Here is an 18,016-nt window from a genome sequence, read left to right as displayed (position 1 = left end):
AGCTGATATCAGGGGAAACTCTGGAGCTGAGATGGCTCTTCAGAGTTGCCCTCAGTTGACGTGAGGGGCCAGGCTTTATACCCCCATGCTGACCAATCGTTGAATATGGGCTGCCCCTGGGAGGAGGGCATGACCTTGGGTGAGGCAGCCCTTCAAAGAGAGAATTCCCAAAAAGAAAAAGTGAGGGCCTGTCTTTCATGAATACTCCCAGAAGCTGGGAGAAGGAGTACCTCAGCCCTGAAGGAGGTTTTGGGCAATACATAACAGTGTCCACTGCTGCAGGAGACTAGCACGTCCCCAGACTGTAATAAAATACAGAGGTCTGTTGGGTTTCAACTCCTCCAATGAAGAAGCCTGGATCTGGGCAACTTAGACTATTCCTGGAGTTGACGTTTGGAGCTTTGCCATCTCAAGAGCAACTCATAAACCTCCATGGCCTTTACATCCCAGAAAAAAAATTAGGCACAAAGACTGTTGATGAACTTGTACACAAAAACAATCTTTCCCTGACCCGATACAGTTCTTCAATCCACAGGAACCTGTAATCTACAATACCACCCGCTTTTGACTATCCCTTACCCACCTCCTGTCCTCACTGCTCTCCTGCCTGGGATTAGACTGTATGGTCTATCATTATAGTTATTGCCTTGAAAACACCCTCCCCTTCCTTGGCCCTGCCCCGCTCCTTTATCTTGTTGTCATTGTTAGGTGTCATCAAGTTGGTTCCGACTTGTAGCGATCCTACGTACAACAGAATGAAACACTGGCAGATCCTGCACCATCCTCGTGATCGTTTTTATGCTTGTTGCTATCCTTTATCTTACTCACTTGCAAACATTAGAACCTGGGTGAATCCAGCTCTTTTCCAACTCTCTGTGTACTCACACAGTTATACCGGGCCTGCTGGCCTCACTTTGATTTCAAGTGGGTCATTAGTGCTGCCTGGCAGTCCCTCTACTTTTCCTGGTTCATTTATTCTTCCATTCTCCTAGATGACTATTTTATCCTCCTCTTTTTTTTTTTTTTTTTCTCGTTTAGTCTGCTCCTCTCCCTCTTAGCTAAAGATCTTCCTATTTAATTGAGAAATTACAGAGAATCTAAAGAGAACATCTACAAGCTCACACCCATATCTCTTATTCTACCAGCCTGTATATTCATATACCCCACCTTCCTTCCTTACTGTGGATGAACCATCCATGCCTTGCCTAAGTGCATTTGATCCTAATCTTCCTCTTTCTCTTATACCGTCAATTTTTCTTTTAGCTGGATCATGTTTGTCAGCATACAAGCATAGAGTAATATTTCCATCCTGAAATACCCCTCTTTTAGCCTCCACCTTCTTCTGTTTTTATACTTCCTTTCTTTGAAAACTTCTTGAAATAAATATAACCTTAAAGGAAATGCTCTCAATTGACTTCCACAATGTTAAATATAGCAATTCTTAGTCTCTATTTTACTCGACCAAGCAGCAGTTTATCACTCCTTGATTTGGCTTCCAAGACACTTGTACTGGTATTCTATTGCTGCATAACAAATAACCACATGTGTAACAGCTTCAAGTAACACGTACTTATTGTCTCACAGTTTCTGTGGGTTAGAATCCAGACATGGCATAGCTGGATCGTCTGCTGAGGGTCTCATCTGGCTGCAGTCCAGGTGCTGGCCAGGCTGCATTCTCATCTGGAAGCTCAGCTAGGGAAGGATCTGCTTCCAAGGTCCCTGGGGTTGTTGGCAGTATTCATTTCCTTATAGCCAGTGAGGGATATAGAAGGTCTCTGCTTCTTAGAGTTTCTAATCGCTACACCTTCTTCTCAAGGACTTACCTGATTAGGTAAGACCTAGACAACCTCCCTTTTGATTAACTTAAAGTCAGCTGATTGGGGACCTTAATAGATCTGCAAAATGTCTTCTTCTTTGCAATATAGTATGATCTCATTAAGGGAGTGATTACCCCATCACCTTTGCCATAATCTATTGACTAAATGCAAATCTTGTCCAGACTTGTCTTGGTCATTTAATATTGCTTTAACAGGAATACTGGAAGTTGATGGCATTAACAAAGCGAAGTTTATTCTCTTTCAGTCTAGTAGGCTAGAAGTCTGAATTTAGGGTGCCAGCTCCAGGGGAAGTCTTTCTCTCTCTTTCAGCTCTGGAGTGAGGTCCTTGTGATGCATCAGTCTTCCCTTGGTCTGGGAGCATCTAAGCTAGGAACCTCAGGTCCAAAGGGCAAGCTCTGCTGCTGACACTGCTTTCTTGGTGGTATGAGGTCCCCCATGTCTCTCTGCTCCCTTCTGTCTTTTATATCTCAAAAGAGCTTGACTTAAGACACTAATCTTGTAGACCTCATCAATATAACTGCTGCTAATTCATCTTATTATATCATAGTGATAGGATTTACAATACACAGGGAAATCACATCAGATGATAAAATGGCAGACAATCATACAATACCAGGAATCATGACCTACCCAAGTTAACAGATATTTTGGGGTGCACAATTCAGTCCATGGCAAGACTCAAAGGAAGGGGTTATACAAAGGCATGGTCACTGAGATCTTAGAATTCTGCCTGGCACACCACCCTCTCTTGGTTCTCACCTTACTGGCTGTTCCTTCTCAGTCTCCTTTGTGAATTCTTTTTCATCACTCTCACATAGGAACTCCACCTTTCCCCCTAGTGAAATCCTCCTTGATCTTCTTCCTCTCTGTGTATACTCATGACCTAAGTAATCCCATCTAATGTCAAGGCATTAAATACCACTCATAAACCATTAACCCCAATGTCTATCTCTAGCTTGGATTTCTCAACTCCAAACAAGTATGTAAAGTTACATTCTTGACATCCCTACTTGAGGGTTAAGAGGCATCTCAAAAGTAACATTTCTAAAGGCAAATTCCTTATCTCTTCATACTTCAAACTTCCACTCCCTTAGCCTGTCCCATCTCGGTTAACAGTAAATCCATTCTTCTAGTTAATTAGGTCAAAAAACGTGGAGTCACCTTTGACTTCTCTGTTTTTCTCACGCCCACATCCATCCGTCATCAACAAATCATGGCCATTTTCCCTTCAGTGTATATCCAGACTTGACTACTTCTCACCACCTTCTCTGCTGCCACCCTGGTCTGAGCCATCATCATCTCTCACCTAGATTATTTTAATAGCCTGCTTCCTGCCTCTGTTTCTGCTTTGCAACACATACAACCTAGCTTCCATACAGTACCCTGAATACTACTTTAAAACATTATGGTTTGTCCCTCCTTTGTGCAACATCCTTCAGTGATTTCTTGTCTCAGAGTAAAGGCCAAAGTTCTTACTACTACCTACATGGCCTTGCCTGATCTGACCCCTCCCTGCCTTTCTTACCACGTCTTCTACTCATTCATTTTCCTCTAGCCCTGCACCTTCTTTGTCATTCCTTGAACGTGTCAATCAAGCTTCTACCTCAGGGCCTTTACATTTGCTTGTAATAGTCCCCTTAGTAGCCACATGGTTTACGTCTTCACTTCCTTCATGTGTCTGCTTACGTGTCACTTTACCAGTGGTTCTCTCCCTGACTCCTTCATATTAAAAGAAAGATACCCACAACTTCCTGGCGCAAACTGTTCCTCATTGTCCTGCTTCCTTGTCCTCTAGGCCACTTATCAATCATACCATTAATTTACTTCTGCATTTGTTCAGTGTTCTCCCTGCCTCCAGGACAGTTTAGCACCTCTAGGGAAGAGACTTTAACTTGTTTATGCTGTTTCCTCCTCACCAGACATTAGCGATACAAAGATGAGAAGCCACAACCCCTTCTCTCTAAAAGCCCACTATCTCTTTGGAGAAAAAAAATATATGAGTTAGTGAAAATAAGGGCTAATGATGTTGTTCCAAGTGCTTGCTTAAAGGAAAAACTGTTATCAAATGCCATTATCTAGGCAGGTAGCTCTTTTTCATGATCTAACATTTTCTTTACCACCTGCTCAAGGGTTAGCTCCAGGAAGAAAGTTGTCATCTTCAAGGGAAAGAAGAACTGCCTTCCACTCCGACTCTGGCTGAAAAGCCACTGAGCATCCATGCATTACTGAGTTTATTAACTAATGGGGCATTGCCAATAAAGTAAAATGAGGAAGGAAGAATTTTATTTTTATGATTAAGATATTTTAAGCTCAGATAGATCTCAGTTTCAGAAAGGGGACAGATGTGCTAGAGGCATTTATATGTTTTTGATTGCATATGATAGTAGAATATGAACAAAATGTTAATTACTTAAATGAATGACATACCCATGTTCCATGTGTTAGTATTATTTCCTCTTTTCCCTTGGCCTTTGGATCAAAGGGAAAAACTTACTGACATGTAGGCAGAAAAGTCTCGTTGCCTTTCTTGGGTCTTTGAGGACCAGAGCTGTCAGGATTGAATTGTGGCTTTAAGTCCCACCACCTACTCATTCTGGCCAGCTTCTTCCTCCACTAATAAAATGTTCCCATGACCCAGTAGTCTCATCTGTGATTTTTTGTTTTCTCAAGCAGATAATCGGGACTTCATAGTAACACAGTTCAAAATTAAACTTCATATATACACGGAACTATTATTTGTAGTATTATGTATGTAAATTCTCATAGCCAGATGGGAAAATGCTACAGGTATCACCATATACTATTATCAGTTTAGTTATGATAAGCAAAGAAGTTACCAAAGTTGTAAAAAGAGAAAGCAAAAAAAATCACTTCCTGGGCCTCAGAGTTTCTACATTTTTTAATATAACTAAGAGAGAAAAATCTAATAAAATAAATGATCAGTATTGTTTTTTTTTTTTTTTATTGTTGCCACATAACTGCAGTACAGTGTGATTTTTCTGTCTAAATTCTTGGACTATCCCTTGAGGGTTTCGGGGGGTGGGGACGGAGTTGTCTAACAGGGAATATAAAAGTCTCAGCCCGCAAACACTGACCACTTCTCTTACCGCCTGTCTGTCTGCTGAGAAGCTATGTCCTCCTCTTGCTATTTGACCAACTCCCTTTTGTTTAGGGAACATGATTCCATTTTCACTTTTGTGAGCTTTCTGAAAGCAAAAATGATAATCCCAGCCACCTGTCACCTCAACAAGAAGCACTCGGTTGCCATTAACTGGGAGGGTGCTTATTAAAATAGTCAGGAAGGCCGTCCATGTAGGCCATCCACACCACTGCCTCCTGCAATGCCTTAGCCCTTTTTTCTCCTTACAGAGATAGCGTAACACATGAGGGCCAGTGTGGCACTGTTTCTCCTCTGTGGGTGAGAATGTGGAATCTGACATCAAACGCCTGGGTTTGAATCTTGATTCTGCTACACATTAGCCCCAGGACCTTGGACACAATCTGTTTTATTTTCTATGTGTCTGTTTTCTTACTCACAAAATGAGGATAATGATGAATCTAACTCATTGGTTCTTGTGAGCATTAAATGAGATAATATATTTCAACACTAGCATAGTGCCTAGCACATGTGGAGTACTCAGAAAATTTTACTAGTATTATTACTCAAGTGTGAACATACAGTCCTTGGCATTGCTGTGGACACATGTGAAGCCTTGGTGTGTGGCATGTATACAGTAGGTTGGGGCAGGTTGGTTGTGTGGGGTTAGCTCTTGAAATATGGCTGTCAGACCCACTAGAATTAGACTCTCTCCTAACTTTGACATCTATAAGTGCATGTCGGGAGTTAAAAGAAAGAAATATGAGAATTAGAAGACATGGCCTCTGAGAAGACTTTCAACTCATCCCTTCCCCCTGGCACTCTTGTTTCCCTTACCCTGCTCTGTTTCTTCTTTTCCCAAAGCTCCCTAAGTTAGAGTTAGAGCTTTTTATGTTTGCTGATACCTTCTGTCTCTTTCCCAGGTAGTGTAGTGGTTAAGAACTACAGCCACTAACCAAAAGGTCAGCACTTCAAATCCACCAGGCGCTCCTTGGAAACTCTGGGGGGCAGTTCTACTCTGTCCTATCAGGTCACTATGAATTGGTATCGACTCGACAGCAATGGATTTCGTTTTTGGTTCTGTCTGTGTCAGCTAGAGTGTAAGTTCTGTGAGGCAGAGGTCTTTGCCAGTGTTGTTTACAGACGGTCACATATAAGGCATTCAGTAAATACCTGCTGAATGAATAAATGAAGGAAGGATTCAGAAGTGTTTATTCCTTGACATTGTGTCTGTCTCACAGTGTTAAAGAGACCTGTCACTTCTGAGGAACTCCTAACTCCCGGGGCTCCATATGCAAGGAAGACATTCACGGTAGGCCCTTACCATTTGTTTTTTTTTCCTGTGTTGCTTGCTTTTCTGTGCCACATGGACATGTCATTGTGTAGCTTATGAATTGACTTAAAAATTCTTTCTTCGTTGTCTTTTGGTTTTTAACACAATTATAAGAGTAGACTTTCTTGACACTTAGGCACTAAAATCTTAATTGCACTTATTAAAGATTAAGACGTCATGTCCTTTATTATCGATAAATTATCGATACTGCATTTTAAATGCTTTTTGATGTGTCCTTTCATTAAAAATTTTCCATTTTGCTGTTATTCTAATGTAATTACTGATCTTAATGAAATATTTTAATTCTTGCTGAATTAGTTAATTCTAAAAATAATTTAAGATGTTAAAGGAGGCCTTGAATAAATTGTCCTAAAATAAGGAATGGTGCTTTCAACAATGCTACCATGCTTTGAGTTACAAACACCTGCCCTGTAAGCAGCTTCTGACTACCTTACACCTTTTTGGAGGCTTTTCGGCCTTCTCTCCAACTCTCATCAGCTCTACTGGTTCTCTTCAAGCAGAATCAACGTTTCTTACCCACCTCCCTTCCTGCTGGCCCTTTTATTCAGTCTCCTCATACCTGCAATCCTACCCTCTTTAAAACTATTCTCTCCTTTCCTTCAGTCTTCTAACTTTAGTTCCATTACCTTATAGAAATGTCTCTCTACACTCAATCATACTACAAACATTTGTCAAAGGGCCACTTCAAGTTCCTCATCACTAAGGAATCAGAGCAAGACAGGCCCAGGTCCTGCCCTTGGGCACATTCGCTTTTTGCATTTGGAAGTCAGAAACCCCACTGTGATCATAGGTGGCCAATATCAGAAAGGCACCGGTAATATGTCTGTATCAGGGAAAAAGGAAAACTATACATGTGGAAGTGAAATGAGGTATAGTCGACTAATAACAGCAAACCCTAAAGTTACTGAAGTACCTAAAAGTCTTCTTAACAATTTTCACAAGATTTTTCATTTGCTTCTCGCTATTCCTCAACCACCAGCGTTCGAGAGGCAGTGGATTACATTTCTGGTTTTTAATTTAAATGGCATTGCCAATAATTGATGGTGAATGCATTTCATCTGTATTTCAATTGGGATGTGGATTAAAGACATGTCTGGTTGATGCCCAGGGAACATAACTGACAGTCCTAATAATGATTCTATAGGAAAATGTATTCTCCAGCTTCAAACAACTTTTGGATAAAAGTCTATTTGTAAAATATGAACTTCATGTACTTTTCCAATTTAATTTCTTTGTAGAGAAAACTGTGTTTCAACATAGCCAAGAGTCTTTATATTTCCCACCATTAGTAATTTAAATTGTTACTTTAGACCTCAGTGACGTACCAAGATCATCAAGAATGTACCCTTTGGACCCAGGGGAATAAAACAAACTCGGTGTAGAAACTGGATCTGGAAAGAAATTTCAACTATGTTTTTAAGATTTTCTAAGCCTTCCATTTGAGTTAGAGATTGAGTTGTATAGCAGCCTAAGAAAGAGGCAATCTGCCAGTTATTTATTTTGTGCCCTTGCAGAAGAAGCATCTTTCTGCCAAACAGTTGTAGGTTTTTTGACCACATTTTCTGCGGAGATATACCAACATGTATCAACTGTGTTTGTGATAGAAGCAAAGTGTTCCACTCCCTGGATAAGGTAGAGATGAAACAGAGAAAAGATACATGTCGTAGCACCCATTTAATCCTTGGCTGGCTTTCGCACTCTTGAAAGGACAGGCAGATTGCCAGGCACTGTCTGCAGGTTCCTAATTGTGGCTTTCCTCTCTAGATTGTTGGTGATGCGGTTGGCTGGGGCTTTGTGGTCAGAGGAAGTAAGCCATGCCACATCCAAGCCGTGGACCCCAGCGGCCCTGCAGCCGCAGCAGGAATGAAGGTACTAATTGGTGGTGTTTTCCTGTTGTCTTTTGTATCTGTTGTGGGTTTTTCAGGCCGAAATGGCCATGATTCTTGCTTAGGATCCAAACCTCTGTGATTTTGTACTCTTTTTCTACTATTTTCTTTACTGATTCTGTGAAATGCCTTAACCTTTCCCTGGGTCCACCCTCTCCTTTAACAGACAAAAAGGAAAGATGCCATCCAGTTGATTCTGATTCATGGAGACCTCACGTGAGTTAGTGTAGAAGTGTGCTCCATGGGGTTTTCAGTGGCTGATTTTCTGGAAGTATATATTCAGATTTTTCCTCCTAGGCACTTCTGGGTGGCCTTGAACCTCCAGCCTTCTGATTAACAGCTGAGTGTGTTAACCTATCAGAAGGTAAAGGTGGGCAGCAGAGAATGGTTCAAGGCAGCAGAAAGCACAGCTTACTGCTAGTGTGGATAACCAGCCCCAGTATGATTACAGGCCAGCTCTGCCCCTGAGTTGACAGTGCTTTGAACACCTCCTTCACAGTGGCGAGGCATAGGCTGGCTGGGTCCTGTTCTCGGCAGAAGCTACAGAAGCCTTGTTGGCCAAGGCAGTCTGTGTTAGATGCCTTTCTATCTCCTCTGTACTGCAATGGGCCCAGCACCAAAGAAACGCAGAGCAGGAAAGTTGGCTGGGACCATAAAGGGCGAGCATTTGTATCCATGCCGAGACTGAATTTTTTATTTTCTAATGGAACTTTTGGCTGTGGATAGGATTTCATATTTTATTTCCACAGTAAAGTACCTAGTCTAAATTATTTTTGGCAGTCTCTCACATGAAGCTTGGACTTAAAGCTTGTTTCCTTTGGGGAAAGCAATGGATTTACATTGCAGCCCAGGACCTCATTTTGCTTAGTCAAATGTACAGTGAACTTGATTTTAGCCCACCTTCATTGATTAACGTGCTTAACTGTTTTAGGCATTGACAATTGATAAATTAACTCTTTAAGATGTATATATACCCTGATACATGGGTTACCTAATCATTTTTCTAAATTTTCTGAAGTAATACTTCATCTAGTTCATATTCTTAGTTTCTCAAGAGGTTTGCAGTGATTTTCACATGTTGTAGAGCAGTACAGAATTCATTAGAGTAGCATCTCCAGAACTGTATTATATGGCATGCTGGTCAGCGAAATACCCTGTCCTGTGGTTCTGTGGTTAAAGCAGTTAGGCCACACACTTCATCCCCCTCTTGGAAAGTCACAAAGCATATTAGCATATTAACAGTTCTAATCAATCCTGCAGGGAAACAACCTGTTTAATACAGAATTTTGTTATTTAATATAAACATTGGAAACCCTGGTGGCTTAGTGGGTAAGTGCTACGACTACTAACCAAGAGGTCGGCAGTTCAAATCTGCCGGGCGATCCTTGGAAACTCTATGGGGCAGGTCTACTCGTCCTGTAGGGTCGCTATGAGTTGGACTCAACTCAGCAGCAGTGGGTTTTGGTTTTAATATAAACATTCAAGTGGGATCTTTATTAAGATTGTAAGTTGGAGCCCTTATTAACTGTCTAAGAAGATGATTTTGGTCCAGCTGTACATTGGAATGAACACACACTCATAAACACACACACATACGTATGTGCCTGTGAAATATGTATTTTTCAATTGCACTGTTTGTTGGTTAAATGAAAATGCCTGAATTCCATGCTCTTCCATAATGTTTAGCTGTGTGTGTTCATTTGAAATTATTTAGTACATTATTTTCTTATCTAAAACACTGGGTAAATTACTTCCTGTTTTACCAGATTTCCCTTACATAAAAGCCACTTGTATAACCCAATCATAGAGGTTCATTTTCAGCAACCCGTCACATCCCTGGCTCCCCTTGTCTAGGAACCTGCAGGACTAGTGTTTGGTTGTCCAGTGCTCCCTGGGGAACCTTCCAGGAGGATGCCCTGGGAAAGGATCGGCTGATGTTACCTGCACATTGATGGACCTGCGTGGCCCAGGCAGTAGAAATTGTCCAGTATTCTAGCCAGGGCACCTCCTTTTAGCGTCTCTGATGGTAGTGGCAGACACAACGTGATATAAAGGGCCCTCAGTGCCTTCGCTGTCACTCCCCGCACTGAGCGTCAGGCTCACCCCTCAGGTCCTGGCCCCTGGTTTTCTCCTGATTTCTAATGTGGACAGAGCCCTGCATCTGGGCCTTTTTGGCTGCTTCATCCAGTGGGTTTTTCATATTTGTACTGTGGCTGCCAATTTTACTCCTTCACTTGCCGGTAATAGAGATTATCTAGTAACTAAGTTTCTCGGGTTTGCTGTATCTCTGTCTTTTATTTCACCTTTTTATGGGGATCAAAAAGTTTTAAGATGTGAACTCACCCATATGTGAACCGGGCAGGCCCCAAACTGAAGAGATTAGATGCCATTTTTCCCCTGTTAACACTTCAAAATTTTCCCAGACCAAGAGGAGAACTTTTTCCCTGGTTTAAATGGAACTCTTAATCCATGACTGGAGAAGACCCTCATCTTCTTTAAGGCCTGCATTAAAATTTACTTCTCTGGAGAGCCTGGAAGAATTCCAGATAGATATGTACTTTGAGAGAGTGATAAGGACTACCCCAGCTCTTTTTTGTACTGGAGTAGAGAAATCTTGTGCCTAAGCCATTTAGGAGCCCTGGTGGCACAGTGGTTAAGAGGTTGGCTGCTAACCAAAAGGTCAGCCATTTAAATCTACCAGCCACCCCTTGGAAACCCTATGGGGCAGTTCTATTCTGTCCTATGTGGTTGCTCTGACTCAGAGTTGACTCAACGACAACGGGTTTGGTTTTAGTTTTGGTTTAAGCTATTTAACCCCAAAGCCCCAAAGGTCTTCATGTGGTTGACCTCTACTGAGCCGGATTAGGCTGGTGGGGGCTGGATCAGGCAGTTAAGGTGCAGGATGGGACTCTGTTGAGGTACATATCAGAAAACAAATAAATGTGCAGGTGCACCGAGTTCCAACATGACTTCAGTTGTAAATGGTATTGAGTTTTAGGTTTTTGGTTGAAATATTAGACTTATACTATGTCAAACTTGTTTCAAAATTTTTGTTTATACTCCAACCCATTTCGCCCCTTCCCTTCTATTTCCCTTCTCATCTGCATGCGGTAGTAGCATATTTGTTTCTAAGGACCACAAAGTGAACAGATGCCACCAGTCGACAGAGGCCCAAAATACTTCTACTTTTAGCTTTGTCTGAATCAAGAACTACCTAAAAAAAATAAAAAAGAACAATTAATTACACCTTTTCTGAAAATTTGCTGTATTCTTTCATAGTGCTGTCCTCCCCTTCCAGGCCCAGAGAACAATGGCTGTAACATCATTAAACTACTTACTTGGTCCAGCATCTGTGAATTTGGGGTTATTCTTACTTTGAAGGTTCTTTTACTTGAAAAGTAAAATCCATAAACCTGCCTTAGAAAGGACCTTTCTTTGGAACTATAGCTCTCGGGTGGGGCATGAAATATGGAACCCTCAGAAGATGAGTCAACCCATGCACTTCATTTTTAGAGGTTCTTTCCTGCCTTTGCCTATTGCCACCTTTTCACTCATCTTGTAGGAATTTCATGCCAGTAGCTGCTGATACATTTCAATGCAAGGGAAAAGGGAAGAAAGAACAGAAGGATTCTCATTCATTGAGAGTCTTCTACATGCCTGATTATGTACCCTTTCTGTACATGAGCCCATTTAATGTCAGCATCTAAGTACTAATATCCTGGAGGAAGAAAACATTCCAGGAGGACGTTATTGTTTCTTACTTCTTGTCTGCTACCTTGAAGAGGAAGCCAGCTTTCCCTCCATGCTGTTCTGCAGGCTATAATTTGATGAATATTATGAAAACACTGGCTTCATGTCACAACCTTTAATGACATCCTCTTTTTCATCATATCGAGTCTAAACCCATACCTAGATCATGCTATCTAGCATAACCTTATTTTACATGATTCTCTAGGAGGCATTGTGCACTCTAGTCAGGACAGGTTTTTTACATTTCACAAATATATCAAGCTTGTGTCTATGTCTGTCCCTCAAATAAATCTAATTAAGTGACTCTGACACTTTTTAAATCCCCTAGTGGCTTCCCATTATAATTAGAGTAAATTCCAGATGCCTTCTGTGGCCTACAAAGACTGTGACCACGCCTTATTTCCTACTCTATTTTGCAGACAGCTCCATTGGCCTTCTTTCTGTTCCTCCCAAATTCCATGTTTTTCCCTGCCTCAAAAAAAAAAAAAAATTTTTTTTTTTTCAGGGGGGATGGCTGGCTCCATTGCACTCATTCAAGTCTCAGATTAAATGTCAGGTTTTCAGAGAAGCCTTTGTCTTAGTTACCTAGTGCTGCCATAACAAAAAAATACCATGAGTGAGTGATTTTAAAGAATGTAAAATTTATTTTCTCACAGTTCAGGAGGCTAGAAGTCTGAATTCAGGGGGCCAGCTCTAGCAGGAGGTCTATCTCTGTCTACTTCAGTTTTTAGTAACTGCCAGCAATTCTCGGAGTTCCTGGTTTTCCAGATACATCTGTGTGTCTGTCTTCATATGTCACCTTCCCCCAGTGTGTGTGTCCCTATGTCTGCTCTGCTCTTTTTATAACTCAGAAGTGATTAAGTTTAGGATCCACCCTACTCAGACATGACTTCATTAACATGAAAAGAACGTACCCCTATTTCCAAACAAGGTCATGTTTACAGATACAGGGTTTGAATTTCCATATGTAGTTTGGGGGCACAATTCAACCCCTGACACCTTCCTTAAATACCAAGAGACAGTTCTGTCTCCTGCCTGTTACTCTTTATCATATTATCCTGTCTTATTTCCTTAATATTTATCAGAATCTAATGATATTTATTCATATATTTACTGTCTGTCTCTGTAGCTCCAGAGATGTAGGGACCTTGTCCTGCCTACTATATTCCCAATACCTTAGCACAATTCCCGGCATTTAGTAAGCACTCAGAGAAAATTCATTGAATGATCAGATGAACTGGTGCTTTTATAGAAAGGCTAAGGGAACTCCCTTAATTGAATGCCTGTGTTGTATCCTCACATATTTCACATGCGTCGTTTTAGTCATCTAGTGCTGCTATAACGAAAATACCATAAGTGAATGGCTTTAACAAAGAAAAGTTTATTCTCTCACAGTCCAGAAGACTAGAAGTCCAAATTCAGGGCACTGGCTCCAGGGGAAGGCTTTCTGTCTCTGTCAGCTCTGGAGGAAGGACCTTGTCATCAGTCTTCCTTGGCCTGGGAGCAGCTCAGTGCAGGAACCTCAGGTCCGAAGGACGTGCTCTGCTCCTGGTGCTGCTTTCTTGTGATATGAGGTCCCTATGTCTCTCTGCTCGCTTCTCTCTTTTTATATCACAAACGAGATTGGCTTAAGACGCTACCTTGGAGACCTTATCAGTATAATTGCCACTAATCCATCTTTTTATATCATAGTGATAGGAGTTACAACATATAGGGAAATCACATCAGAAGATGAAATGGTAGACAATCATAGAATCATATAAGGGAATTATGACCTGGCCAAGTTGACAAATATTTTGGGGGAATACAATTCAATCCATGACACGCGTCATCTTTTTTATTGTTCTGACAACTCTGGAAGACAGGTGGGTAGCGTTCTCCACATTTTACAGGTGAGGAAACTGAGATTCAGTTAATACCCTTCCCAAGGTCACCCAGCTTATAAGTGTCAGAGCTAGATTCAAACATGGCCTGTCTGCCCAAAGCCCAAATGCTTCCTATTGTATTATTTCAAAAACTGCATACCCAGGAGGCAGAGCCCGAAAGAAGAAGATGTAGTCCATCAAAATCTTAAACCTCTGGTAAACTGCTCATCGATGCGTGACTTTTCATATTTCCTGCTGCGAGAATTTGTTTTTGATTCAAAATATGTTGTCAGAGTGATCACATGTTCACCTGGATTGGCTCGAAGAAGATCAAATAAATAACTTTATTCTTGGTACCAGTCCATCACTTAGGTCAGGGTTAGAGACTGAAGGGGCATTCAGTTGCAAAGTGTGAAATACTCACTTTTGTTGGTTTAATCAAACACTTGTCAGAACTCATCATTTAGTCTTCAGATGCTAAAGGGGTTTGGGCCATTTACAAATAAGGAGCAAAAGAAATCCTTGCTGTTGTCTGGGAAGATTATTTTTTCTTGTGGGAGTAATTAAATCCTGTGAGAAAACAGTATTCAATTTTTATGTGACCCTGTGCCAACTCTCAGAGGTATTCCAAGACTCCTGGCTCCTTTTCTTGTTTCCTGCTGCAATGAATTGATGGATGTGGACTCACAGGGCCTCTTTTCTCTGTTTGTTTCTTTGCATGTTTGTATAGAAACTGAGCTATCTGAGTCAGAATAAGGAATTGGTGGTCATGATGTTATTTTTTTCCCCCTCTCGAGAATTTCTATTTTTCACATAGAGGAAAAAACTCAAAATTCTGCTTTTTGTTCTTCCCTTTCCATGTCAATAAGCCTGCCTGTTTCCTGGAATTTTCCTCCTGCACCAAGAGAAGCCAGGTTGGGCAAACCATTTGAAGTTCCTAATTAAGTTTAGCTAAGACGCTTTGGACACTGAAGTAGCAAATTGTGGAATGATCATCAGCACAGATGTAAAGAAGCAGTTGGTGATGTTTTAAAAGGAGTTTCTTTCTAATGAAGTTCAGAAAACCATAAACAGGAAAAAGGTGTTCTTTGGTGTGCTGTGCCATGTCTCAGTCTTGCAGAGTTGTCACTTCTCACTCAACTGAAAGTTGCAAGGCCAGTGTTTCTTTGCTCAGACTCTAGGAGAATGGGAGGAGACACATGGCCACTTTGCCTGTGGGGGGTGCTTCCAACATAAGAGGGTCACTTCTCAGGACCTCAGATCAGACCTCTTTTCTGCTCGGTATCCTTTATTTGCAGGGAGCCATCAACCCTTGGAAGGACAGGGTCAATGTTGCATAGCTCCTTTTTCAATGAATATTAATCACCTACCAGATATTGTATTAGACCTTTGTGAAATTTATAGTCTGAAGAGGGAGCAAGACATGAATCAAATAATCTCACTATTGAAAATATAATTACAACCAAAAATACCAAACCCATTGCCATCGAGTGGATTGTGACTCATAGCCACCCTGTAAGACAGGGTAGAACTGCCCCATAGGATTTCCAAGGAGCAGCTGGTGGATTCAGAATGCTGACCTTTGGTTAGCAGCCAAGCTCTTAACCACTGCGCCACCAGGGCTCCATAATTACAAAAAATTTCTTAGTTTTGGCAAGGCAGTGGGAGGATGACAGGGAGCACTTCCCTGAGGAAAGAATGCTTGAGGCTGAGATTGAAGAACAAATAGAAATCAACTAGTTGTAAGTGTGTCTGTGTACATGTATGTGTGCATGCATATACCAAAACTACAAACTAAATCAGTTGCCATCAAGTCGATTCTGACTCATGGTGACCCCACGTGTGTTAGAGAACCATGCTCCATAGGGTTTTCACTGGCTGATTTTTTAGCCGGTAGATGGTTCATGGAGCCTTGGTGGTGCAGTGGTTAAGAACTCAGCTGCTAATTGACTCAATGGCAACGGGTTTAGGTGGTTCATAATAGGCGTTCAGTAAATATGGGTGTCATTTATTATATCTTCTATAATTACTGTGTTTTTCTGAGTCTTCTGGCTGATGGTTGGCTGTTTATATTTACAAACACAAAATAATAAAACAATGTCTAAAGGAGGGCATGATGGGGGGCAGGGTCTACATAGCCACATGTTTCTGCCTTATTGTAACACATGACTCTAATCTATCACTTTCTCACCTTAGAAGTGCTAAGCCTCAGTTTCTCATCCTAAAATGGCAATGATAACTCTTTATGGCATAACTGGGAGGATAAATAAGAAATATATGAAATACCAAGTCCATGGCCCATCATGTGCTAGGCATTCAGTGAGTATCATCTAACATATTTCAACAAATATAAAATGCATTGGTTGCAAGATGTACCCCATTTCAGAGTCATTAAAATGTGCATCTTAGAATCAGGTATTCTAACACTGGTATTACATCTGGTCCCAACCCCGCCAACTGCTGCACTCATATCAGTGCGTTCACTTTTGCTTACGGCTAACTCATATGATGTTTAGTTAAAGCCAAACATTTTTCTTCACAACTGTGGAAAAAGCCCTCTTTTACAAAGCATAGAAATGGCAAGTTTCAGAAATATCTTGGCACAGTCCTGTGTTGCTCCTAAATTAATCTGCTATGGGCTTTAATACTGGCTTTCTTTGTGCTGAATCCCTGAAGTTAGGAAGAAGCATGAGCACTGAAGAATGGGAAGCCTTGGGACCACTAAAGCCTCAGTAGGTTAGGTGGTTCTGTTTTCCAGGTCGCACCTGAATAGCTAGTATAAGGCCAAATCCTATCATCCCTCTGGGGGACTTGTCAAAAGCAGATAATCCTAAAAATGTTCCCAGGTATAAGTCAGGGACTACTCTAGACTTACATAACTTGGAAGAGATTCAAAGCTGATCCAACCAAAGCTAGACATTTCTCTCCAAAGCCATACTCCTGGGATTGATCCATAACCAATCTTGGGAAGTAAGGATAAGCATGATACTGTTTTTACTGTATCTGTTGGTATGTATGTGGCTTACAGAAGATTCCACAGTTTTAGACTATATATTAGTTATGATGAGGTTCATTTACGAGTAACATCAAATCCTTCAAAATAATGGTTACAACTAGCTAGAAGGCCGGCAGTCCAGAACTGACTGTGTCGCCAGTGTCTCTGGTCTCTTACTTTGTTTTTTCACTTTCCTCAGCTTCCATTCCCAAGGTTACCGTGCCAAGGTGGCTACAGAAACTGTTACCATTGTGTTTGCAATCCAGCCAGCCAGAAAGCAAGAAGGGATGCAGGAGATCACTGTACCTCCCTTGAAGACTCTCCCTGGAAGTTGTGTATACTACTTCTGTTTGTAGCCAACTGGCCAGAACATAGCCACACATGGCCACACTTAAATGCAAGGGAATCTGGGAAATGCAGACTTTATTCTGAGTGGCTGGCCATATGTCCAGGAAAAAAAGGGGCAGTGGGGAGGGCTCTATTAATAAAGAGGAAGAAGAATATGGATACTTAGGGACAACTAATAGTCTGTCGTTGACCAGAAAAGAATTGTACAATCTTCTTCAACATTCAAATATTCATTGAGTGCCTCTGTGTATCATGCCCTGTTGCAGGCATTAGGGACCCAGTGATGAGCAAAGCCAGCAAGGTCCCTGCTCTCATGGAGCCTCAGATCTAGTAATGAGACAGATATTAATTATTCACACCAATATTTAATTACAAATATAATATGCGGTTGTTTGACAGGAACATTACTGGATGTAGGACCTGGGTCTCAGAAACAATTTTTTTTTTTGGCACATTTTATTCACTTTCAGAATTTCATGATGAGAACTATTATGTCTTGGGTTGAGTCTGTCATTTGTCTTTAGCTTTGAAGTCTCTTAGTTCTGCCTACCATTTTTTCTGCCAGGTAAAATAAAATATTGTTGGCATTACAGTCACAGCTGAGGGTTCTCAGGAGGGAAAGAGAAATGATGGAGAGCTGAAATGGGAAAACATTTGTTTGGCGGAGGGTCAGGTCACTGGAACAGGAACTATGGATGTTGAGTTGATTGAATGTTTTGTTTTGCACATTCCTGTACCTCCTCCAATCTCTTCCATCTCAGCAAATAGCTTCACCATCCACCCAGTTGTTCGGGCCAGAAACCTAGAAGTCATGCTTGCTTTTCTCTTCTCCCTCACTGCCAGCATCCAATCCATTTTCAAGCCCTGACAGTTTACTTCCAAA

At 41.3% G+C, this 18,016-nt stretch overlaps 1 protein-coding gene across 1 annotated transcript in view; it reads left to right on the top strand.

The window, feature by feature from the left end:
• The window catches only part of DEPTOR (DEP domain containing MTOR interacting protein), a 137,116-nt gene that overhangs the window by 94,276 nt on the left and 24,824 nt on the right, over positions 1–18,016 (top strand). Inside the window, exons 7-8 of the mRNA XM_049853495.1 lie at positions 6,177–6,247; positions 8,054–8,158. Coding sequence (XP_049709452.1) covers positions 6,177–6,247; positions 8,054–8,158 — 176 coding nt within the window. The remainder of the gene's footprint in view (positions 1–6,176; positions 6,248–8,053; positions 8,159–18,016) is intronic.

The sequence above is a fragment of the Elephas maximus genome, chromosome 15 (assembly GCF_024166365.1).
Source record: "Elephas maximus indicus isolate mEleMax1 chromosome 15, mEleMax1 primary haplotype, whole genome shotgun sequence".
Lineage (NCBI taxonomy): Eukaryota > Metazoa > Chordata > Mammalia > Proboscidea > Elephantidae > Elephas > Elephas maximus.
Note: the sequence above shows the minus strand (reverse complement) of the source record. Positions and strands in the feature narration are given on the sequence as shown.